Source organism: Amaranthus tricolor, chromosome 15 (genome assembly GCF_026212465.1).
Source record: "Amaranthus tricolor cultivar Red isolate AtriRed21 chromosome 15, ASM2621246v1, whole genome shotgun sequence".
Taxonomy (NCBI): Eukaryota; Viridiplantae; Streptophyta; class Magnoliopsida; order Caryophyllales; family Amaranthaceae; genus Amaranthus; species Amaranthus tricolor.
The window spans coordinates 8,405,870-8,424,226 of NC_080061.1; the positions used below are offsets into that span (position 1 = coordinate 8,405,870).

Here is an 18,357-nt window from a genome sequence, read left to right on the forward strand (position 1 = left end):
TATCCGCGTAGTTATTACAGGTGTACTAGTCCTAATTGTCCTGTTAAGAAAAAGGTTGAACGATCATATGATGGTCATATTACTGAGATTATTTATAAGGGTCAACATAATCATGATCGCCCTACGACTGGAAGATCTAGAGGGAATAATAGAGATGGTAGTTTTTTGGGGGGTGATAATAGTGCATTTTGGTCTGGTGGTGTAAGTGTTAGAGATCAATATGATCATAATTCTGCTCAGCCGATTTCTATGCAGTTGAATGGTCCAAGTGATAGTGAAGAATCTGGTGAATATTCTCAGCTTAGTGATGATGATGATGATGATAGTCAACCTAAACCCAAGAGATTAAGGTAATTACATCAATTAATTGATACCATGCATCTTTTAATCTTAATCTTCATCTTTGTTAAAGTACTATATAACATATTTTGGAGCTTTAGCTATCAATTTAGCTTTTGGTTAAGTTGTTTCTTGACACACTAGACTCTGATATCATATCAGGGAATCAACTCAACCAAAAAACTTAAGCTGATTGTTGAAATTCTATAATATCTTATATACTTAAACATTTTTCCCTATTGTCTCATTTATCTATACTAAATCTATCTACATATTTGAATTCTTAAACAAATTTTAATTATTTACTCTCTTCGTCACTTAAGAATGTTCTCATTTTCCATTTAATTGGGTTGTTTTATTTAATATTCTCCGAAGATTTTTATTTATATCATAAATTTTGGACACAATAAACTTTGTTCATCCTAATTTTAAGATTTTGTTAATACTTATGATCCCTATCATCCACTATCTTTGTTTAATATTTTTATATTGTTTATTATCTCATTTTATTTCACACTAACTTTATTTAAATTTTTTCAATAATTGTAATTTTCATATTTTTTTTCCACTTTTTTCAAATACCTTTATTAATACATATGTTCTCTATTAATATTTCTATAAGAAATATTCATGGAAATTATGAAAAAAAAAAATCTTTTAGATGACAAATATATTAATTTTTTAATAATAAAGTAAATGAAGAAAAAAGAAACCATAAGCATTTAAAAAATATATTTAAATAAAGTTAACAAGAAAATTATAAGTGTCGATCATAGCAATATAAAATTGTATAAATGAAGTTATTGGAAAATATTTAGGGACAACAAGCTTAATAAAATATAAAAATAAGGATAAACAAATGTTAAAATTGTCCAAAATGTGTAATGTAAATAAAAATTTTGTTTAACAGAACAACAAAACCAAAAAATACAAATGAAAACATCATTTATAAATAAAGGAATCATTCAATAAAATAATATATAAACAATTTAAAATTTTTTAAATTTTCGCGAAATTCTTTATGAGAAAATTAATGGAGAACAAAGTGAGTATATCACAAGCAATGAAAGATAAGATTATAAAAGAATATAATATAGAGGTTCCCTCATGTATTATTATTATTATTATTATTATTATTATTATTATTATTATGACTATAAACATATATACTAGTCGATTCGTTCTCTTTAAAGCTAATAAACAAGTTTACGTGCAAAAGAGGTTTGACACAAGAAAACATAAAACAATAGACGAAATTGTATTAAATTGCATGCACAAAAACATTTACTATTACTAGATTTGTTTTTGCATGATAACTTAGAGTAACTTTATTTGAGATGTAAAATATGCTTTTTTGCAAAAGTGAAAATTAATTTGATTCCCATTTATTAAAAATATTCCTAATAACCATATTTCACTCCCAAAACGAATATTGCGGTCAATACACATAATTTCATAGTCAATGCAGCTTATATTTCTATCGCTCTAAACTCAAATATCTTTACAAAATGATTATGATATGATATTGCGGCTTTGTTTTTACATTATGCTGATAACCGACAAGAATGGTTGATTATGTGTAAGCAGGAAGAGCGGAGCAGGACAATCTGATGGTGGGTTTACACACAGGACAGTGACTGAACCCAAAATAGTAGTACAGACAAGAAGTGATATTGATCTTTTGGATGATGGTTACAGATGGCGCAAGTATGGTCAGAAAGTTGTTAAGGGCAATCCTAACCCAAGGTGCTTTTTTTCCTATAAAACAATTAAAAATCATCTAATTAATCTCATCAATTCACCAACCACTAATTTATTTCAATCACTAAAAAATTTTAATTTTGATTTTCCAAAACCCGAGTTCAATATAGCACTTTAAGTAGTTGTTTTAATTTTAAAACGTTAAGACTTATAGTACTGTCTAATAATCAAAAATAGCATATTGAGTTTTTTCTCTATATTTTTCTCAGCAAATTATATTCTAACAGCTATCACTAACTATTTTACCGATAATATTATTTAACAGAGTTAAGTAGATAGTGAGGTATCTATGAAATGGTAAACTTCAAGAAAAATCAAATAAATGTTTCATTCAATAGTGAAATTTGTCAATAGAAATAAAATTTTAGTTTTTTAATTATTAAGTACTCTCTCCTATTCGTTTTACTTGTCCTATTTAGTTTTTTAATATTATTCATCAATCACTCTTATTATGTGCTTTGTTCTTAATTTATAAGTTACAACATAGTCATATCGAATCTTATTTGATTCGCCTTATTATAAATTTTATTAATATCAACTTTTTATCTCAAGTATAATTAGAAATATTTAAGATGGAAAACGTGTATTGGCAAATGTGCCAAAACAAAATGGGACATTTAGGTGTCGCTTGGTTGAGATAAAATATTTATGGGGTAAATAAAAGTCAAACTAGAATAACAAAGTTAATTAGATAAATGATTAAAGAGATTTGATTGTTAAAAGGTAATGAAAAATAGAGAATATAGCAATTAGTTCTCTTATTTTGGGTACAAATTTACCCTAGGGGAGGATGGACGAATTCTTTACCACCTATGAGAGAAATCAACCTCTTTTTTATTTATTTTTTTTATTCTCTTATTCTACCTCTATCACAATTATTTCATTAACTTCATTTGCATTTCTAAATAGTTTTGTTACATTAGTTTAACTTTTTTTATCCTCTTAAATATTCGCTCTCCATCTAAACGACCCCTTACAGTGAATAGAAGAGAGTTTAAAATATTAAAAAGTAGTTTGTTATTAATTCATGTGCACTCTACTTCTCATTTATTTATGTGAGATTATTAATGATATTTATTATCAAACATTAATAAAAAAATACTATTTATTTTTACAAGGATAAAGTTGAATATATCTGAACTCACAGATTTTGGTGCAGGAGCTACTACAAATGTACAACAGTGGGATGCAACGTCCGAAAACATGTGGAAAGGGCATCAACAGATCCAAGTGCTGTAATAACAACTTATGAAGGAAAGCATAACCATGATGTGCCTGCTACAAGAGGATCAAACGCCGCCATTAACACCGCTAACATCCACGCTACCGCCCAAATTAAGCTACCCCGCAACAACAATGGATCAGGTCAAATGAGTTTCGGAACCAACGATCAAACACCCATCACTCTTCGCCTTAAAGAAGAGCAACTTGTTGCTTAAACTTCCAACTAAGATCCCTTTTTTCTTATTTGGGGTTTTTCGGTTTTGGGGATGCTAACAAAATTGTACATTGAGTGAGCTAGAGTGCAATTTAACGTGTGCGTACGTGTGAAACTTGCTTCATGCATTGCTTGGGAGGATTGCAGATGCTGAGTCTATAACATATCTCGGAGTTTTGACTAAAACCTTTGACTTTTAATATAATAGTTGGAGCTTTGGAATATGTTATATGATTTTTCTGATGAGAAATAATTTGGTTTCTAGAAGAGAGTACGGAAACAATCTAGGAGAAAACTACAGCAAGCTAAAATGTTGTGATGAGATTTGCGAGATTTGGATTATGTGTAGTGTGTGAATTACTAACCATAAATTTCTGTCCTGAATTCATTTTAAGTACTGGAATTGAGTGGAACATTTCTTGTATTTTAACGCACAAAGAATAGAATAGTGTGAAGGTCTGGTAGACCAAATGATGTTTTGATCAATTTGTAGGACCAACTTCACATAATTTTACCGTGACCTACGCATGTGGACACGAGACATCTGTGGGCTCACTCAGAACCATTGACTTTTACATACAGTTGGTGAGGTTCATTGTTTCCTAAAACCATAAGTTGTAGGAGGATTAGCTCACTCAATATATATGCAAGTCCATAACCCACTATTTTATCGATGTAGGATCTTGTCTCACATGTGAAGTATTTTCAACACATTCTACTACATTTAAAACTTGATTTCATTCATTGTAAGATATTGTATGCTAAAATGATCTTAAAAAACATTGATGCTAAAAATTGTTTGTTAGAGTATATAAGATATCTGGGCCTCAACCATTAGTTTAAACTTTTGGTTGAGTTGATTTCTTAACATAGTATCAGGAGTTAATGGGACAAAAAGGTCATGGACTCGAATCTCAACTATCCTTCAAAGTCAATAAGAATATTTCATGAAAAATATGAGGAGGACTTGTGTTGCATCCCACACTTCTAGTTTAGCTGAGGCATAGTCAGGAAATAAAAATTAAGAAAGCCGAGATTATATGAACCAATACTAACGATTATGCATGTCCGAACTAAAAATAAACCACGAAAATAAACTGCAAAAATAAGTCATTTGTAATGGCAGGAGTGAACAGGATTGTTAAACTACGTACCTTAACAAAGAAAAGTGTACAAGAAACAGCCATTCATATTCATATTAAGGCTGAGATTCTATGAAGTGGTTATTTTGGGTTCTTACATTTGGTTAAAAGTATTACATAATTTGAAAACAATTCATTACATAATTATTACATGACAAAAACCAAAAATCTTACAAGTGAGTTGTATTGGATAAGCTATAATCTTGCTTTGTCAAATGGACTGTGCTCAACTACGGACACTAGACAAAATAGAAATGTTGGATACTCCTCTCAATAAGAATACGTCTTCATACATCCCGACCTCAATCATCGAGAGGCATGATGGTCGGTATTTGGCCACGATCAACAAAGTCGATCTTGTTCAATCGTAAACAGCATAGCATCTGCTCTGGCAACTCCTCAGGTTTCTGTGCCTGTTCAAGGTAATTGTTTGGAAAACAAATATCATGGACTTGTACTAGCACTGACACAACCCAAGCCATAAGGGCAACATTCGCGGATCATTCAAGCCTTTAGCATTATGGCCCGAGCGTTTGAGAAACACAATCAGACAACAACAATGTCCAAACCTTAATCTCAACAATATATGATCAGCTTCATTAACTAAAACAAATCAGTGAAGGGAATCATTGCTAACAAAGATTATTTAACCGTTTTTATTACTTAAAATAATATACTCCGTATCTTATGCTAATCTCCAACTAACAAAGTCGATCTTAATGATCATCTATATATACACTCTCCTCCATTTATTCCTCTCTAATGTATATGCAAATCCCCAATTTTCATGTCACTTTTCATTTTTGTCATCCAACTTCCACTTCATCTCCGGCCTATCACTTCCGATATAAAGCCCCCTCAAAATTCCAATGTTCTTCACTTCCAATATAAAGCCCCCTCAAAATTCCAATGTTCTACTTTTTAATCGGTGTATTTTTTAATCTTCTTTGCACATAACCAAATTAACCCATACGGCTTCGGCTTTCTCTCATTTTATCTATAATATCGACTCCAAGAACTTTATAATGTCTTCATCTCGAATTCTATCCTCTATATATATTCGATGGTGCATCTCAACATACACAAAATTTTATCAAACAAGGCAACATTGTAAACACTTGCTGTTATACATCTCACCCAAGACTTTCTTATTGGAATAATATTGTACTAAAAGATCAAAGAAAGAAAAAGAAAAAGAAGACTACAAAATTAGTACCTGAATGGTTAAACCAAGATCGATTATGCCATTTTTCAATTGATCTCGGAAAGACTCAAGCCCTTTCCTCGATATGTAACTGAAGCGATGAACATCCAAATCTATCTCGAAGTAATTTTGACCCTGAAACAAAATTGATAAAGAATTAACTTGTAAAAATTGGTGTTAACAATCGATTGGTACGGCATGAAAGTGTCATACCTCCTATAGTAGGGGGAGGGGGAAGAGTAGATAAGGAGACAGTGCTTAAGACATATTATAGGAAGAGAAAGAAAGCAACAATAAATGACACATGTAAAGAAATATAATTGAGTAGTTTAAGTCTTGGTGACTAGCTTAGGCAGTATCTGGTTATTAGTAGGCTGTTCAATGTATAAATAGAGACTATTTTGTAATTGGAAAAGATTATGAAGTATTTGGAATAAACTGGAGTTGGCAGTACTTGAAACTTGCCCCTTATATTTCATAAAATTCTCTCTCTTCTCTCTCTTACTCTCTAATTCTGTATTTCACATTCTTTCTTGATTTCATTGGAAAATAAGCATACATGGGTGTATCACAACTGGTATCAGAGCCGACATGGATCTGGAGGGGAGCCCTAAACCGCAAGAAAGGTTGGAAATGGTAGAACAAGGGTTGGTCCGTTTGAAGGATGAACTCGCCAATCAAATTCGGGATGAAGTAGCAGCGGTAGAGGCACGATTCACCCAGAAGCAAGATAAAACTTATCGGGTTCTTGCAATCTTGATGGAGGGCCAAGCGAAACTTTTGGATCGAATCGGGGTAAAGGACGACAAACCAGAAAATGACCGAAATTGTCGAAATAAAGCAGAATGATTTGGTGAATGGCGTTCAAGAAGGGAGTGGGAGGGCCGACGACAACCGAATGATGACAGTCTTCATGGAGGAGCGAACTGGCGATATCGAAGATTGGAATTACCAATCTTTAATGGGTCTGACCCAGATGAATGGATACGAAAGGCGGAGAAATATTTTTCTTTTTACTGAATGTCGTAAGAAGAAAAAGTTGAGGCGGCAGTGTTGAGTCTTGAGGAAGAAGCTTTTATGTGGCATCAACTTGAAGATGATAGATCACCACTATACGATTGGCAGGAGATCAAGTCCATGATCTTGAAGTATTTCCGTTCGGGTGAAGACAGAGACTTATTTGAGTAGTGGATGGCCGTCGAACATAGGAGATCGGTGGCGGAATACCGTAAGGAGTTTGTCACTAGGTTAAAGCATTTGGGAAGGGTGGATGACCCGGTTATGTTGGGGACATTTTTGAGGGGGATTGAAGGATGAATCAAATATGAATTGAAGGTGTTGCAACCCACAACTCTTGAGCAAGCTATGGTCTGGGCTGAAAGAATTGACCAGAATTTAAGGGCCCAAACTTGGCTAGGAAGGAGAACTTAGTCAACCAAAAAATTCCAACCATACAAATTACCAAACCTTCACCCAAATAATTACCATGTAAACCCAAAACAATCCAGCCACAATATAGAAACCTTTCGACCCAAGAACCAAAACTCCATCCCATTCGATTACTGCGGCGAACAAGTCAGGAAACTGTCGGAAAGGGAACTCAGAGAAAAGAGGGCAAAGGGATTATGTTTCCAATGTGATGGAAAATAGTCGGCTAATCATGTTTGTGTAGAAAGGAGATGATGGTGTTGATCGAAGCGTATGGAGATGAGAAGGAAGAAGACGAAAACGTAACGATGGAGGAAATAGAGGAGGATGAGGAAATGGAGACTGTTGACATATCCTTGAATTCCGTGGTGGGGATCACCAATCCGAAAACTATGACGCTCATGGGAAAAATTGGGAATAAAGAATTGGTGGTAATGATAGTTTTCGGTGCAACGAATAATTTTATATCGAATTTAGTGGTGCAGTGTCTAAAGATTCCATGTGAGAAATGTGAGAAATTTGGGGTGATTTTAGGAAATGGAACGGAGATTCGTGGACAAGGCATATGTCGCCAGGTTTGTCTACAAATGCAAGGGATTGAGGTAAGATTTCCGTTCTTTAGAATTGGGAAACACAGATTTGATTTTGGGAGTACAGTGGCTTGAAGCCTTGGGTTCTGTGAAGATAAATTGGAAAACATTGGTGATGAATTTCATATGGCAAGACAGAAGGTGCAATTAGTAGGAAATCCAGCTTTACAAAGAGCTAAGATATCATCGAAAGCCATGATAAAAACATTGAAAAAAGAAGGTGGAGGGATATTAGTTGAGTATAAGGGGATGGAAGAAACTTCCAAAAAATAACACAGACCAAGCTTCCTTTAGCCAATATTGGAAAAATATGCAGAGATTTTTCAACCCCACCTTCCCTTACCCCCACAAAGAAACCATGATCATTCTATAAACCTCAAAGCCGGAACTAACCCAATCAATGTCAGACCCTACCGATACCCCCATAACCAAAAGAATGAGATAGAAAGATTGGTGCAAGATATGATGAAGGCGGGAATTATACAACCCTCTATTAGCCCATTCTCTAGTCCGGTTATCTTGGTGAAGAAGGACGGGTCTTGGCGATTTTGTGTTGACTATAGAGCCTTAAATAAGGCTACGGTGCCCGACAAGTATCCAATTCCTATGATAGACGAGTTGCTTGATGAGCTCCATGGTGCTACAATTTTCACTAAGCTTGATCTTAAATCCAGGTATCATCAAATCCGTTTGAAGAAAGAGGATGTTCACAAGACCGCTTTCCGTACCCACGAGGGGCATTATGAGTTCTTAGTTATGCCCTTTGGGTTAACTAATGCTCCCTCGACATTTTAATCCTTGATGAATGATATTTTTCGGCCCTTCTTGAGAAAGTTCATGTTAGTGTTTTTTGATGACATTTTAATATATAGCAAGGGGGGAGCAAGAACATGTAGAGCATGTAGCACGGGTTTTGCAATGTCTTGGGGAGAATGAACTTGTAGTGAATGAAGGGAAATGCGATTTTGGGGTAGCTCAAGTCTCTTATTTGGGACATGTAGTGTCGGCCAAAGGGGTTTCGGTTGATTTTGAGAAGATAGCAGTTATGACTTCGTGGCTAGCTCCAAGAACTCTTAAAGAATTACGGGGATTCTTGGGCCTTACGGGATACTATCGTCGGTTTGTAAAAGGGTATGCTCACATGGCTCAGCCGCTTACAAATCAATTAGAGAAGGATGCATTTGCTTGGAATAATGAGGCAGAATTGGCATTCCAATCCTTGAAAACTGCCATGATCATAGTACCGGTCTTAGCTTTACCTGACTTCAAGAAACCTTTTGTCGTAGAGACGAACGCATCTAATTGTGGTATAGGTGCCGTGTTGATGTAGGAAAGGCATCCTCTAGCATTTTTTAGTAAGGCTCTTGGGCTGCGTGCTAGTAGTAAATCCATTTATGAGAAAGAGTTGATGGCTATTGTGTTTGCTATTTTGAAATGGAAATACTATTTGCTTGGAAGAAGATTCACGGTGTGCACAGATCAAAAGAGCTTGAAACATTTATTTGAACATAGGGAAATTGATGGAGACTATCAAAAGTGGGTAATCAAGCTAATGGGTTTTGACTTTGTCATTGAATACAATCCAGGGAAATGTAATTTAGGTGCAGATGCACTTTCCAGATTACCCAAGGCAACCATTGAATGTGGATCACTTTTGAGTACTTGTGGCATAGAGTGGAGCCCGTTGCAAAAGAAGGTTAAACGGGAGGCTACACTTATGCGAATTAGAGAAGCGATTCTCAAGGAGGAGCAAGCACCGTCGGGGTATACATTAGTAGATGATATTTTATCATATAAGGCACGATATGTGTTGTCCAAGGCGTCACCCTTCATTGCTGTTTTGTTGAGGGAATGCCACGATTCTCCAGTGGGAGGTCATGCCGGGGAGCTTAAAACATATCTCAGGTTGGCAACGGAGTGGTTTTGGGAGGGCATGAGAAGGCGGTGCTGCGCTATGTCCGTGAATGTAAGGTTTGTCAACAAGCTAAAGCGAGTTACCAAAGTCCAATGGGGTTACTTCAAAATCTGCCCATTCCTTCTAATGTTTGGGAGCATATCACCATGGACTTCATTGAAGGTCTACCGAAATCGAAAGGGGTGGATACTGCAGTAACAGTGGCTGCCAAGTTTGTCACTGAAATAGTAAGATTACATGGGTTTCCTACTTCTATTGTTTCTGACAGGGACAAGATTGTTACGAAGCACCGCTTTTCATCCTCAAACAGATGGACAGTCTGAGATTGTCAATAAGGTGGTTGAAACGTATTTACGAAGTTTTGTAAATGAGCAACGGAGAAGGTGGGCAAAGTGGCTTCATTGGGCTGAATTTAGTTACAATACTTCCCCACATGTGTCTACGAAGATGTCACCCTTTCAAGCTTTGTATGGGCGTGTTCCTCCACATATCGTGAGAATGGGACATCGACAAATTTCGGTGGATTCTCTAGATCAATTGCTACAGGAACGAGACGCTATCTTGGAAGAGCGACAATTCAATCTTCTAAAAGCACAACATAGGATGTGCCAGTATGCTAATAAGAAGCGAAGGGAAGGGAAGTGGAATATAAGGAAGGCGACTTGGTGTTTTTGAAAATTCAGCCCTATAGACAGAAAACTCTTGCTAGACGGGTCAATGAGAAGTTGGGTTTACGTTACTTTGGTCCCTATGAGGTTGTACAACGAATCGGGAAAGTCGCTTACAGGTTGAATCTTCCAGATTGGTTGTCTCATACATCCTGTTTTCCATGTATCACAGCTTAAGAAGGAAATTGGTACTGATCGCGCAGCAGCCGAAGCTCCCCCACTTACTCCTGATTTGGAAACAGTGATCCAACCAGCTGATATATTACAAGTTTGTCAACTCCAGTCTCGTCCTAAGGAAGTCTTGGTCTTATGGAAAGGCTTGGATATTACCGAGACTATACAGGAAGATAAGGAGAAATTTTTTCAAGCCTTTCCTTTGGCTCACCTTGAGGACAAGGTGCATAATTTGGAGGGGGGTATTGTCATACCTCCTATAGCAGGGGAAGGGGAAGGAGCAGATAAGGAGACGGTGCTTAAGACATATTATAGGAAGTGAAAGAAAGCAACAATAAATGACACATGTAAAGAAATATAATTGAGTAGTTTAAGTCTTGGTGACTGGCTTAGGCAGTAGCCGGTTATTAGTAGGCTGTTCAATATACAAATAGGGACTATTTTGTAATTGGAAAAGATTATGAAGAATTTGGAATAAACTGGAGTTGGCAGTACTCGAAACTTGCCCCTTATATTTCATAAAATTCTCTCTTACTCTCTAATTCTGTATTTCACATTCTTTCTTGATTTCATTGGAAAATAAGCATACCTGGGTGTATCACAGAAAGTATGCGAAAGATTGGCACAAGTACCTTGTAAAAATTGTGCTGTGGGCGTGAGAGAACAGGCTTCTCATTGTAAGACTGCACTAGCTTTCTTTCAGTTGAGCTCAAGCTAAGATCTTCAGGATTAACTAAGCCAGCAATTATCTTAAGCCTTTCTCTATAAGGAACCACATTTTCTTTGGCAAATCCTTTTACTTTCTCCATCTCATCATCCATAAATTTCTGTTACAAAACAGTTTCAGAGGTGCAAATACTGAACATGTCAACTATTTAATATATGAAACAACGATCAAACATTCCACATGTTCGTACTCAGAGATCTGCAAGAAAAGCGAACGAAACTAATTTTAATGAATTCAGGATTGACAAATCTAGACGTAAGACTTTTTCTCCTCACGTATGCAGGAGAGATGATTCGGATGGAATGATAGATTATAAAAATAGCTATCATCTGGATTCTGGAGTCTTCTAAAGTTCTGTTGAATTATTGCTGGTGCATTTAGTTGAAGCTCATTTCCCACCTATCCCTAAGTGATGCAAGATTTGAGATTCTATGTGTGTTTCTAAATATCAATTCTATGCCTCATTTCACAAAAAAAAGCATGTAAAGGGTATTATGTGAAGTGGTAACAGCCCGTGTGGCTATTAGTACTAAAAGGCGGTAAGGGTAATGAGAATTTAGGCTAGATTTGCAAGGAAAACCGTTGACATGGTTCATTATCATACTTGTCTTTCTCTAATAATCTTTTTTTTTTCACAAAATTCATCATCATCATTGCCATTTAAAAGGTGATATTAGATGGTATAAGAAATTGTGTTGGACATCTAATTGTGAATGAGACTTTCATCCTCATGGGAATGACACAGTACATCTCAGGAAAAAGAAAAACGAACTTCCTTTTGACAGTCCCAACTCCCAAGAAAAACAAGCATACATTTATAAGAAAGGTATGGAGTTTGAGTTCTATCCTCGTCAATGCAAGAAAATTCCCCCATTGAGCTTATCCTACCATGTATCTACGTCTATCTTAGGAGGGAAGTGAAATGGCCAATGCTAGAGCTATAAGGGAACTACATTGCATTACTCAATGGCGTTAAATGACTCCCACCTAGGCAGGATTTGGAAGGTTGAATGTACGCAACATTACCTTTTTGATTAAAGGAAACAGATTAGAGAAGGAACCAGGTAACAAAACTTTTAAAACGTGATTTCAAGGTACCTTAAGGCATTCCTGGAATTGAGGAGAGTTGTCCTTCTCAAAGCTTTCAGAGAGCTTGAAATACAGAACAAGGCTTATTCCCTCCCCATCACTATCGCCACCAAACATGGCTGCCGGATAAGTAGGCACCTGCCACATATTCGATTTTTTAAGTACAAAGAAAACCTCACATAAATACAATCAGAAAGTCCGTAAATCCTGTTTATTAAAGGAAATCTAGACCCTTTTGAAAAAATATATACCTGTATATTAACGATGAGAATTGGAGGAACATTCCCATGCATGCTGACAGAAGGAAGTTCCAGATGCTGAGCAATGTGATTAATCTTTCTCTGACAAATGAACAAGTCAGCCCCAAACGGCGTGTAAGGACAAACATCCGGAGCTGGACATTTCTTCTTGTCTCTACATGTAGAAATACAAAAAATTTAAAACCTTTCAATCTCAGCATTCATCAATCATTGGAAAACTGAGTTATTATGTTCTAGACAATGCAAGGAATTGCGAACAAATAGCTTACTTAAAAAAGTTCTCTCCACGTAGATTGAATTTTGAGGGTGAAATTTCTGCCCAGCATCCGTCTACGAGTTTCTCTCCAGTTGAACCAGGAATTAGATGTCCTGCTCTGGGACGGTACAAGAACTTTTTCAATGCACCTGTGTAGGCCATAACTATTCTTTCATTAAAAGAACTCGGTCATGTAATTGCGGGTACTTTTTTCTTATCAAAAATTCAACATCCGATAGTTTAAAGTAAGCTTAAAAACAAATCTAAGCCAAAATAAAAACATGAACAATAAAACACTGTCAAAAGCCTTGAGGAAACAAAGTTCTTAGCTTCAGTTTATACAAAACATGTACACAAAACACCGCTGTCAAAAGAAAGTTCATCACGAAAATGTTGATGAATTATTTCCTGATCACAAGTCATAGAGCTACTAGCAGACTTGCAATAGCCAAAATGAAGGTTAGGTAAGAATAATTCGTTAATCTCCTTATGAATCACAAATAGAAAAAAGCGTTACGGTTGGTGTTGGGCTACTTTTGAGCTATTTAGAGCGAATCGCGAAACACTGTGTAAGCTCAAGACTCTTGCAATAGTCAAACACATATGTACATTGTACATCAATAAGAAATCCATTAAACATAATCGAATGTTTTTTATAAAATTAAATGTACTTACTACTCTCTTCCCCTTCACAAGATCTCCGTTTGAAGGAAAGTCTGACCACTGCTGATTTTCTCCTTTGAGATTGTCGTCCTGAACCGGGTAGAAAGTTTATATCATTGAAGCTTAGAGATGGAAGCAAGTGTGGATGGCTAGCCTTCAATATTGCACTGCCGTTTTGAGCCTTTTCTATTGAATCACGCTTCTCCTTTAAATAATTGAAGCTCCCAAGCGAACGATCTAATAGCTTTTTCCTCCTAGCACAAAAGTCCTCGGTGTTTCCTAAGCAAAGAAAAATGAACTTTTTTTTTACCATTTTTTAACCTGAATATATTTAGCTCGGTTTAATAAAAACAAGGGTGATCAAATTTCTATGACTTACCTCCATCCATCTTTATAATACTTCCATGGTATTCTTCATACCTACTCCCATTGTCCAGGAAGCATGAGGCAGACTCATATTGAAGAACTTGGCCAGTTTTAAGATTCCCGCTAACATTGTTTACAATGGGAAAATTGTCTGGAAAAGCAATAGAATAAACGAAGGACGGCATAAGTATTTTTCATTTTTGTTTGTGATGGACTCGAAAGGATAAAACACTCATGCCACAAGTACAAAATTCATCACATAAAAACTAATCTTAGATTACAAACTTTACCATTTACAAATAGTTCTTTCTTTAGCCGCCAGAAATGTGCCAAGAATATAGCTTAATATAAATAGAGCATCAAAATCAAGATGACAGAAAGCTTTACACTTTCGAGAGAATCAATCATTTATACAAACAATGTCACCCAGTGTCCCATGATTCGCTAATCTCTCTGCGAATCACAAACAAAAAAAACGAATTTTGGTCGGTTTTGGGCTATTTTTGGTCCATTTTGAGCGAATCTCGAATTGAGACATGCGAATTAACTAGAGAATCATGTGCCACTGATGCCACCTAACAGAATCAGCTATACAATGCCACCCAAAAGCCAATGAATATCCAGAAATTGTATCCACCACCTAACAAGGCTGCATCGCATTGCGTCGGCCGTATTGTAAAGGTTTTTAAACACAACGAACCGATATTTCCCACGTTGTAAAGGTGTAAAAAGTAAAAACTGCGTTTTGCGCCATATCAAGGGATATCTTTTGGTTTCGACCGAAATTTAGGCGTTACGATAAACACATCACTTCTGTTACCACATTAGGGTTTCCTTACAGCAATCGCGACCGTTACCGAATTTTTACTCTATGACCACCTAACCGTCAGAGGTGTAAACCTATGGCAAACAACAGGAGAATGACAAAAGAAGATGTTACCTCCGTATACACTGCTGAATTCATCATCTGAGTCAGACTCTAGTATGCTGACTGAATCAAACCATGCTTCCTCTAGGCAGATCCCTGTACAGTCATTTTCTGAAGTCAATGTTATGCTAGATAACATTATCATCATCCTTTTCTACTATGGGATTCTAACGGCCTATTTGGTAATCGATACTAAATTGTAGGAATGGTAATGAAGAGTTAATGTAATTTCGGTAGCAATATCTCTTGACAAGTTTAATGGTCATTGTTACTCTCCTTCAAGAATCTCATTTTCTTTACAAAATTCATTCCAATGCATTACCATTTAAACATGTGGTATTAGGTGGTAATGGAAAATTGTGAAGAAAAAAGCTTTTTTATGATCAAACTTTCATTACCATTGGAATGACATGACACATACCTTGAAAATTTATACTACAAATCATTTCCATTCCTACCATTTAGTACGGATTACCAAACGGGCCGTAATGGTTTTCCTATTCCAGGATGGAAAAATTACGATTAACAACAGAGTAAAATATCAAGGGAGTCATACTATAAGACTTCTTTATCCATGATAGCAAAGTAATAGTGCATAGTATGGGAAGGTTTACTTCCAAACTATAACAGAAACATATAGCAGACCGAAAATGTTCAGCCCTGAAGTTTAAGGTCTAATAGCTGGCCCTCTTATCAAGTATTTAGAGCATCTTTGACAATGAAAAACGTTTTAAACATCAAGAATTTAGAGGAAATGAAACAAGTTACCATTAGTGTCAAGTTGACCATGATGCCACTGCATCTGCCTAAGAAGGAATGAAGAATTCAACACCTCAGATCTTAATGAAGATGTATCTGCCTTCCCAATGTCCATATGGAGATACTGACTAACTGCTATGTCTGTTACATAGCCTCCTGTATCACCTATTGGTTTATTTGTTCCTCCCGCAACATAATCTGATATTCTTTTACGGCGTCTGGTTCTAAGATAGCGAAATTTCTTCCGTGGCATGATGGGTTTTGCATGTGTAGAATAACAACCACCCATATGATAGTTTAGATCAAAGATTGATTATCACAAAAGAAGTAGTCTGCAAAATGTTGTCATTTGAACACTTAGCATAGCCCAAGGTTTGAAATTAAATTACACAAAAAGATGGTTCAAACAAAATCCCCCATACATTAAGATAAACTATTCCACATATGAGAAGTGAATAATGTAAAAGAAAATCAGAAAATGTATAGCTGAAAAGGAGCATTCACATTGATTAAACAAAATGTTTGATGGTGAAGAGCTTTGACAAATGCTAGTATGATACTAAAACAGAATGGACAAGAATTTTTTCTCATAAAACCAAGAAAAGCCCATATAGTTTTACCTTTCTGTGAGACTAAATTTAAAATTTTGGCAATTTAAACCAAATAAAAAACCATGGAAATCATTGAAACTAGTCCACCACTCCTAGAGGTATTCAAAACGACCCGATGACTCAATATTCACCTGACCTTGTAACCAAACCCGATTTGACCCGACTTAAAAATGAATTTTACAATTATGTAAAAACCAATATGGATATAAAACCCGATTTTGAACCGACCCGAAATCAACCCGATGATCCAAATGAACACCTCTAACCACTCCTATGCAGCTTTTATTTTGTTCCTCTCCTCAATAAAGCTCAATTATTTAACAAGAAAAACCCTCAAACAGCCACACAAAACTTAGTTGATACTAGTGTTCTTCAATTTGTCAACAGCTTGAGCTACTGTTTCATCAATATTCAAGACTTCAAGTCCTTGAAAAACCAGGACGGAGTATTTTGTAATAAATATTCATGTATGGACCAAGTATTTTTGCACCAACAAGTTACAGAGAAAATAAACTAACTATCTAAGAAATGGATCCAATTGATAGTAGAATATGGTAACAAAGAAAATTAAAGTATAAATTAAAGTCATCTTTATAAAGTTAAGACTTCAGCAGTTTTAATGCCTGTATCACAATTATTTTTCTAGATTGTATCATTCATAAACGACATACCATAAACCAAATAGGAAAAATATTTCTTTCAAAACACAGCAGTTTCACAAAGATTAATAAAAAGAATGGAGCAGTAAGTTAAAACCTTGGTCAACAGCCAACAGGCCTGGTATATACCAAACAGACTAGGCTAATGCCGTTCACCCTGGCCCGACTCGTGAGAATTATTTTAGGAGGGAAACCAGTACTTTATAAAGGCCCGTTAGAGCCCACCCGATAAAACACGAACTGGGAACCTGCCTGCCTAATAACAGCTTAAGAACTTGCAACAAACCATTGCACATCTAAGAAGCCTATTTGGTTTCCAACAATACCTCTACCCTTGAAATCTGTCTATTAATCTCCAAGTATTATGAAATTTTGGTAATTGTCATCAATAAATAACAACTGCTACATTTGAATTCTTCTCGCCTATCAACAGCTTGTATAAGAACTTTTGATGAATGATTCATAGGAAAGTGAATCAAGACAAGTTCAATGAGGTTGGATCCCTAAATTTTTGACTCAAAATTGCATCACAATCACAAATAACCATAAATTTTGACTTAAAGTAAGAGATTATTTTAAGGGTCATTGCATGACAAATTAAGATAGAAAACTTTAAGCATTCCAATTAACATGCCATAAATAAAAGCAAAACAAAGATCACAACTTTGAAGTCAACCCCAAAACAAAATCCCTGCTACAAAAAGCAACTTTATACAAGCTTCAAAATAAGATAAAGAGTAACCCATCAAAAATAAATACATTCAAGACAAAAATATTCACAATTGTGGGTTCATCCGGATTAACCCATCAAAAATAAATACATTCAACACTAAAATATTCACAATTGTGGGTTCATACAGATTAACCCATCAAAAATAAAGAAACACCCACAAAAAAAAATTGAAAATTTCAGTAAAGAAAAGGAAATATGAAATACCTGAAGAAGGAAAATCCCATAGAAAAAATTATAGAATGATGGGTGTCCTGTGTTCCCCTTCCTCTGCTAAATCCACAAAGAGGGAGAGAATGGAAAGGGGAAAGAATATAGCTTCAAAGAATGATGATCAGATCATCATGTAATATAAAATTCAAAATAATCATACATAATTTTTATACAAATTAAATCTTCATTTCTTTATTTTCTTCAATATAGATTATTATTATTACTTATTAGTTAGTCCCAAAAATAAAGAAAAAGGGTCTGTAAAATCCAAAAAATTCGGCGCTCAAATATTATTTGAAGATTAAACAGGTTAGTTTCCCAACAATTTATTCGCTGGCAACAATTTATCAGAGGAAGTAAGACAGACATGAAAATTATTGAATTTGCTGGTTCGGCTAACCCAACTAATCACCTTGTCTTCCGCTATTATCATTCAA

The 18,357-nt window shown here is 35.4% G+C and overlaps 2 protein-coding genes across 2 annotated transcripts in view; one reads left to right on the plus strand and one right to left on the minus strand.

Annotated features, from left to right (window-relative positions):
- Positions 1-4,043, plus strand: part of LOC130801874 (probable WRKY transcription factor 3) — an 8,269-nt gene extending 4,226 nt beyond the window's left edge. The window contains exons 2-4 of the mRNA XM_057665808.1: positions 1-350; positions 1,927-2,085; positions 3,260-4,043. The exon at positions 1-350 is cut by the window's left edge and continues 300 nt beyond it. Coding sequence (XP_057521791.1) covers positions 1-350; positions 1,927-2,085; positions 3,260-3,539 — 789 coding nt within the window. The 3' untranslated portion in view covers positions 3,540-4,043. The remainder of the gene's footprint in view (positions 351-1,926; positions 2,086-3,259) is intronic.
- A 604-nt stretch (positions 4,044-4,647) lies between these two features.
- On the minus strand, positions 4,648-18,338 carry LOC130801872 (uncharacterized). Its single transcript, XM_057665807.1, has 11 exons — positions 17,915-18,338; positions 15,717-16,039; positions 14,961-15,044; positions 14,034-14,171; positions 13,667-13,933; positions 13,005-13,140; positions 12,727-12,889; positions 12,485-12,613; positions 11,292-11,486; positions 5,897-6,019; positions 4,648-5,093 (listed from the first exon to the last, which is right to left on the minus strand). Exons 2-11 carry the CDS (start codon positions 15,994-15,996, stop codon positions 4,983-4,985), a joined length of 1,626 nt encoding a protein of 541 aa, XP_057521790.1. The 5' UTR covers positions 15,997-16,039; positions 17,915-18,338; the 3' UTR covers positions 4,648-4,982.
- Between the last annotated feature and the right edge of the window lie 19 nt (positions 18,339-18,357).

Bases quoted from the DNA above. Each gene is read 5' to 3' on its own strand.
- LOC130801872 (XM_057665807.1), bottom strand. From the start codon at position 15,996: ATGGGTGGTTGTTATTCTACACATGCAAAACCCATCATGCCACGGAAG. The intron at 12,890-13,004 runs GTAAGCTATTTG...TTCTACATGTAG, and splicing joins CGTGGAGAGAACTTTTTTAA to AGACAAGAAGAAATGTCCAG. The intron at 11,487-12,484 runs GTACCTTGAAAT...GTTTTGTAACAG, and splicing joins AATTCCAGGAATGCCTTAAG to AAATTTATGGATGATGAGAT.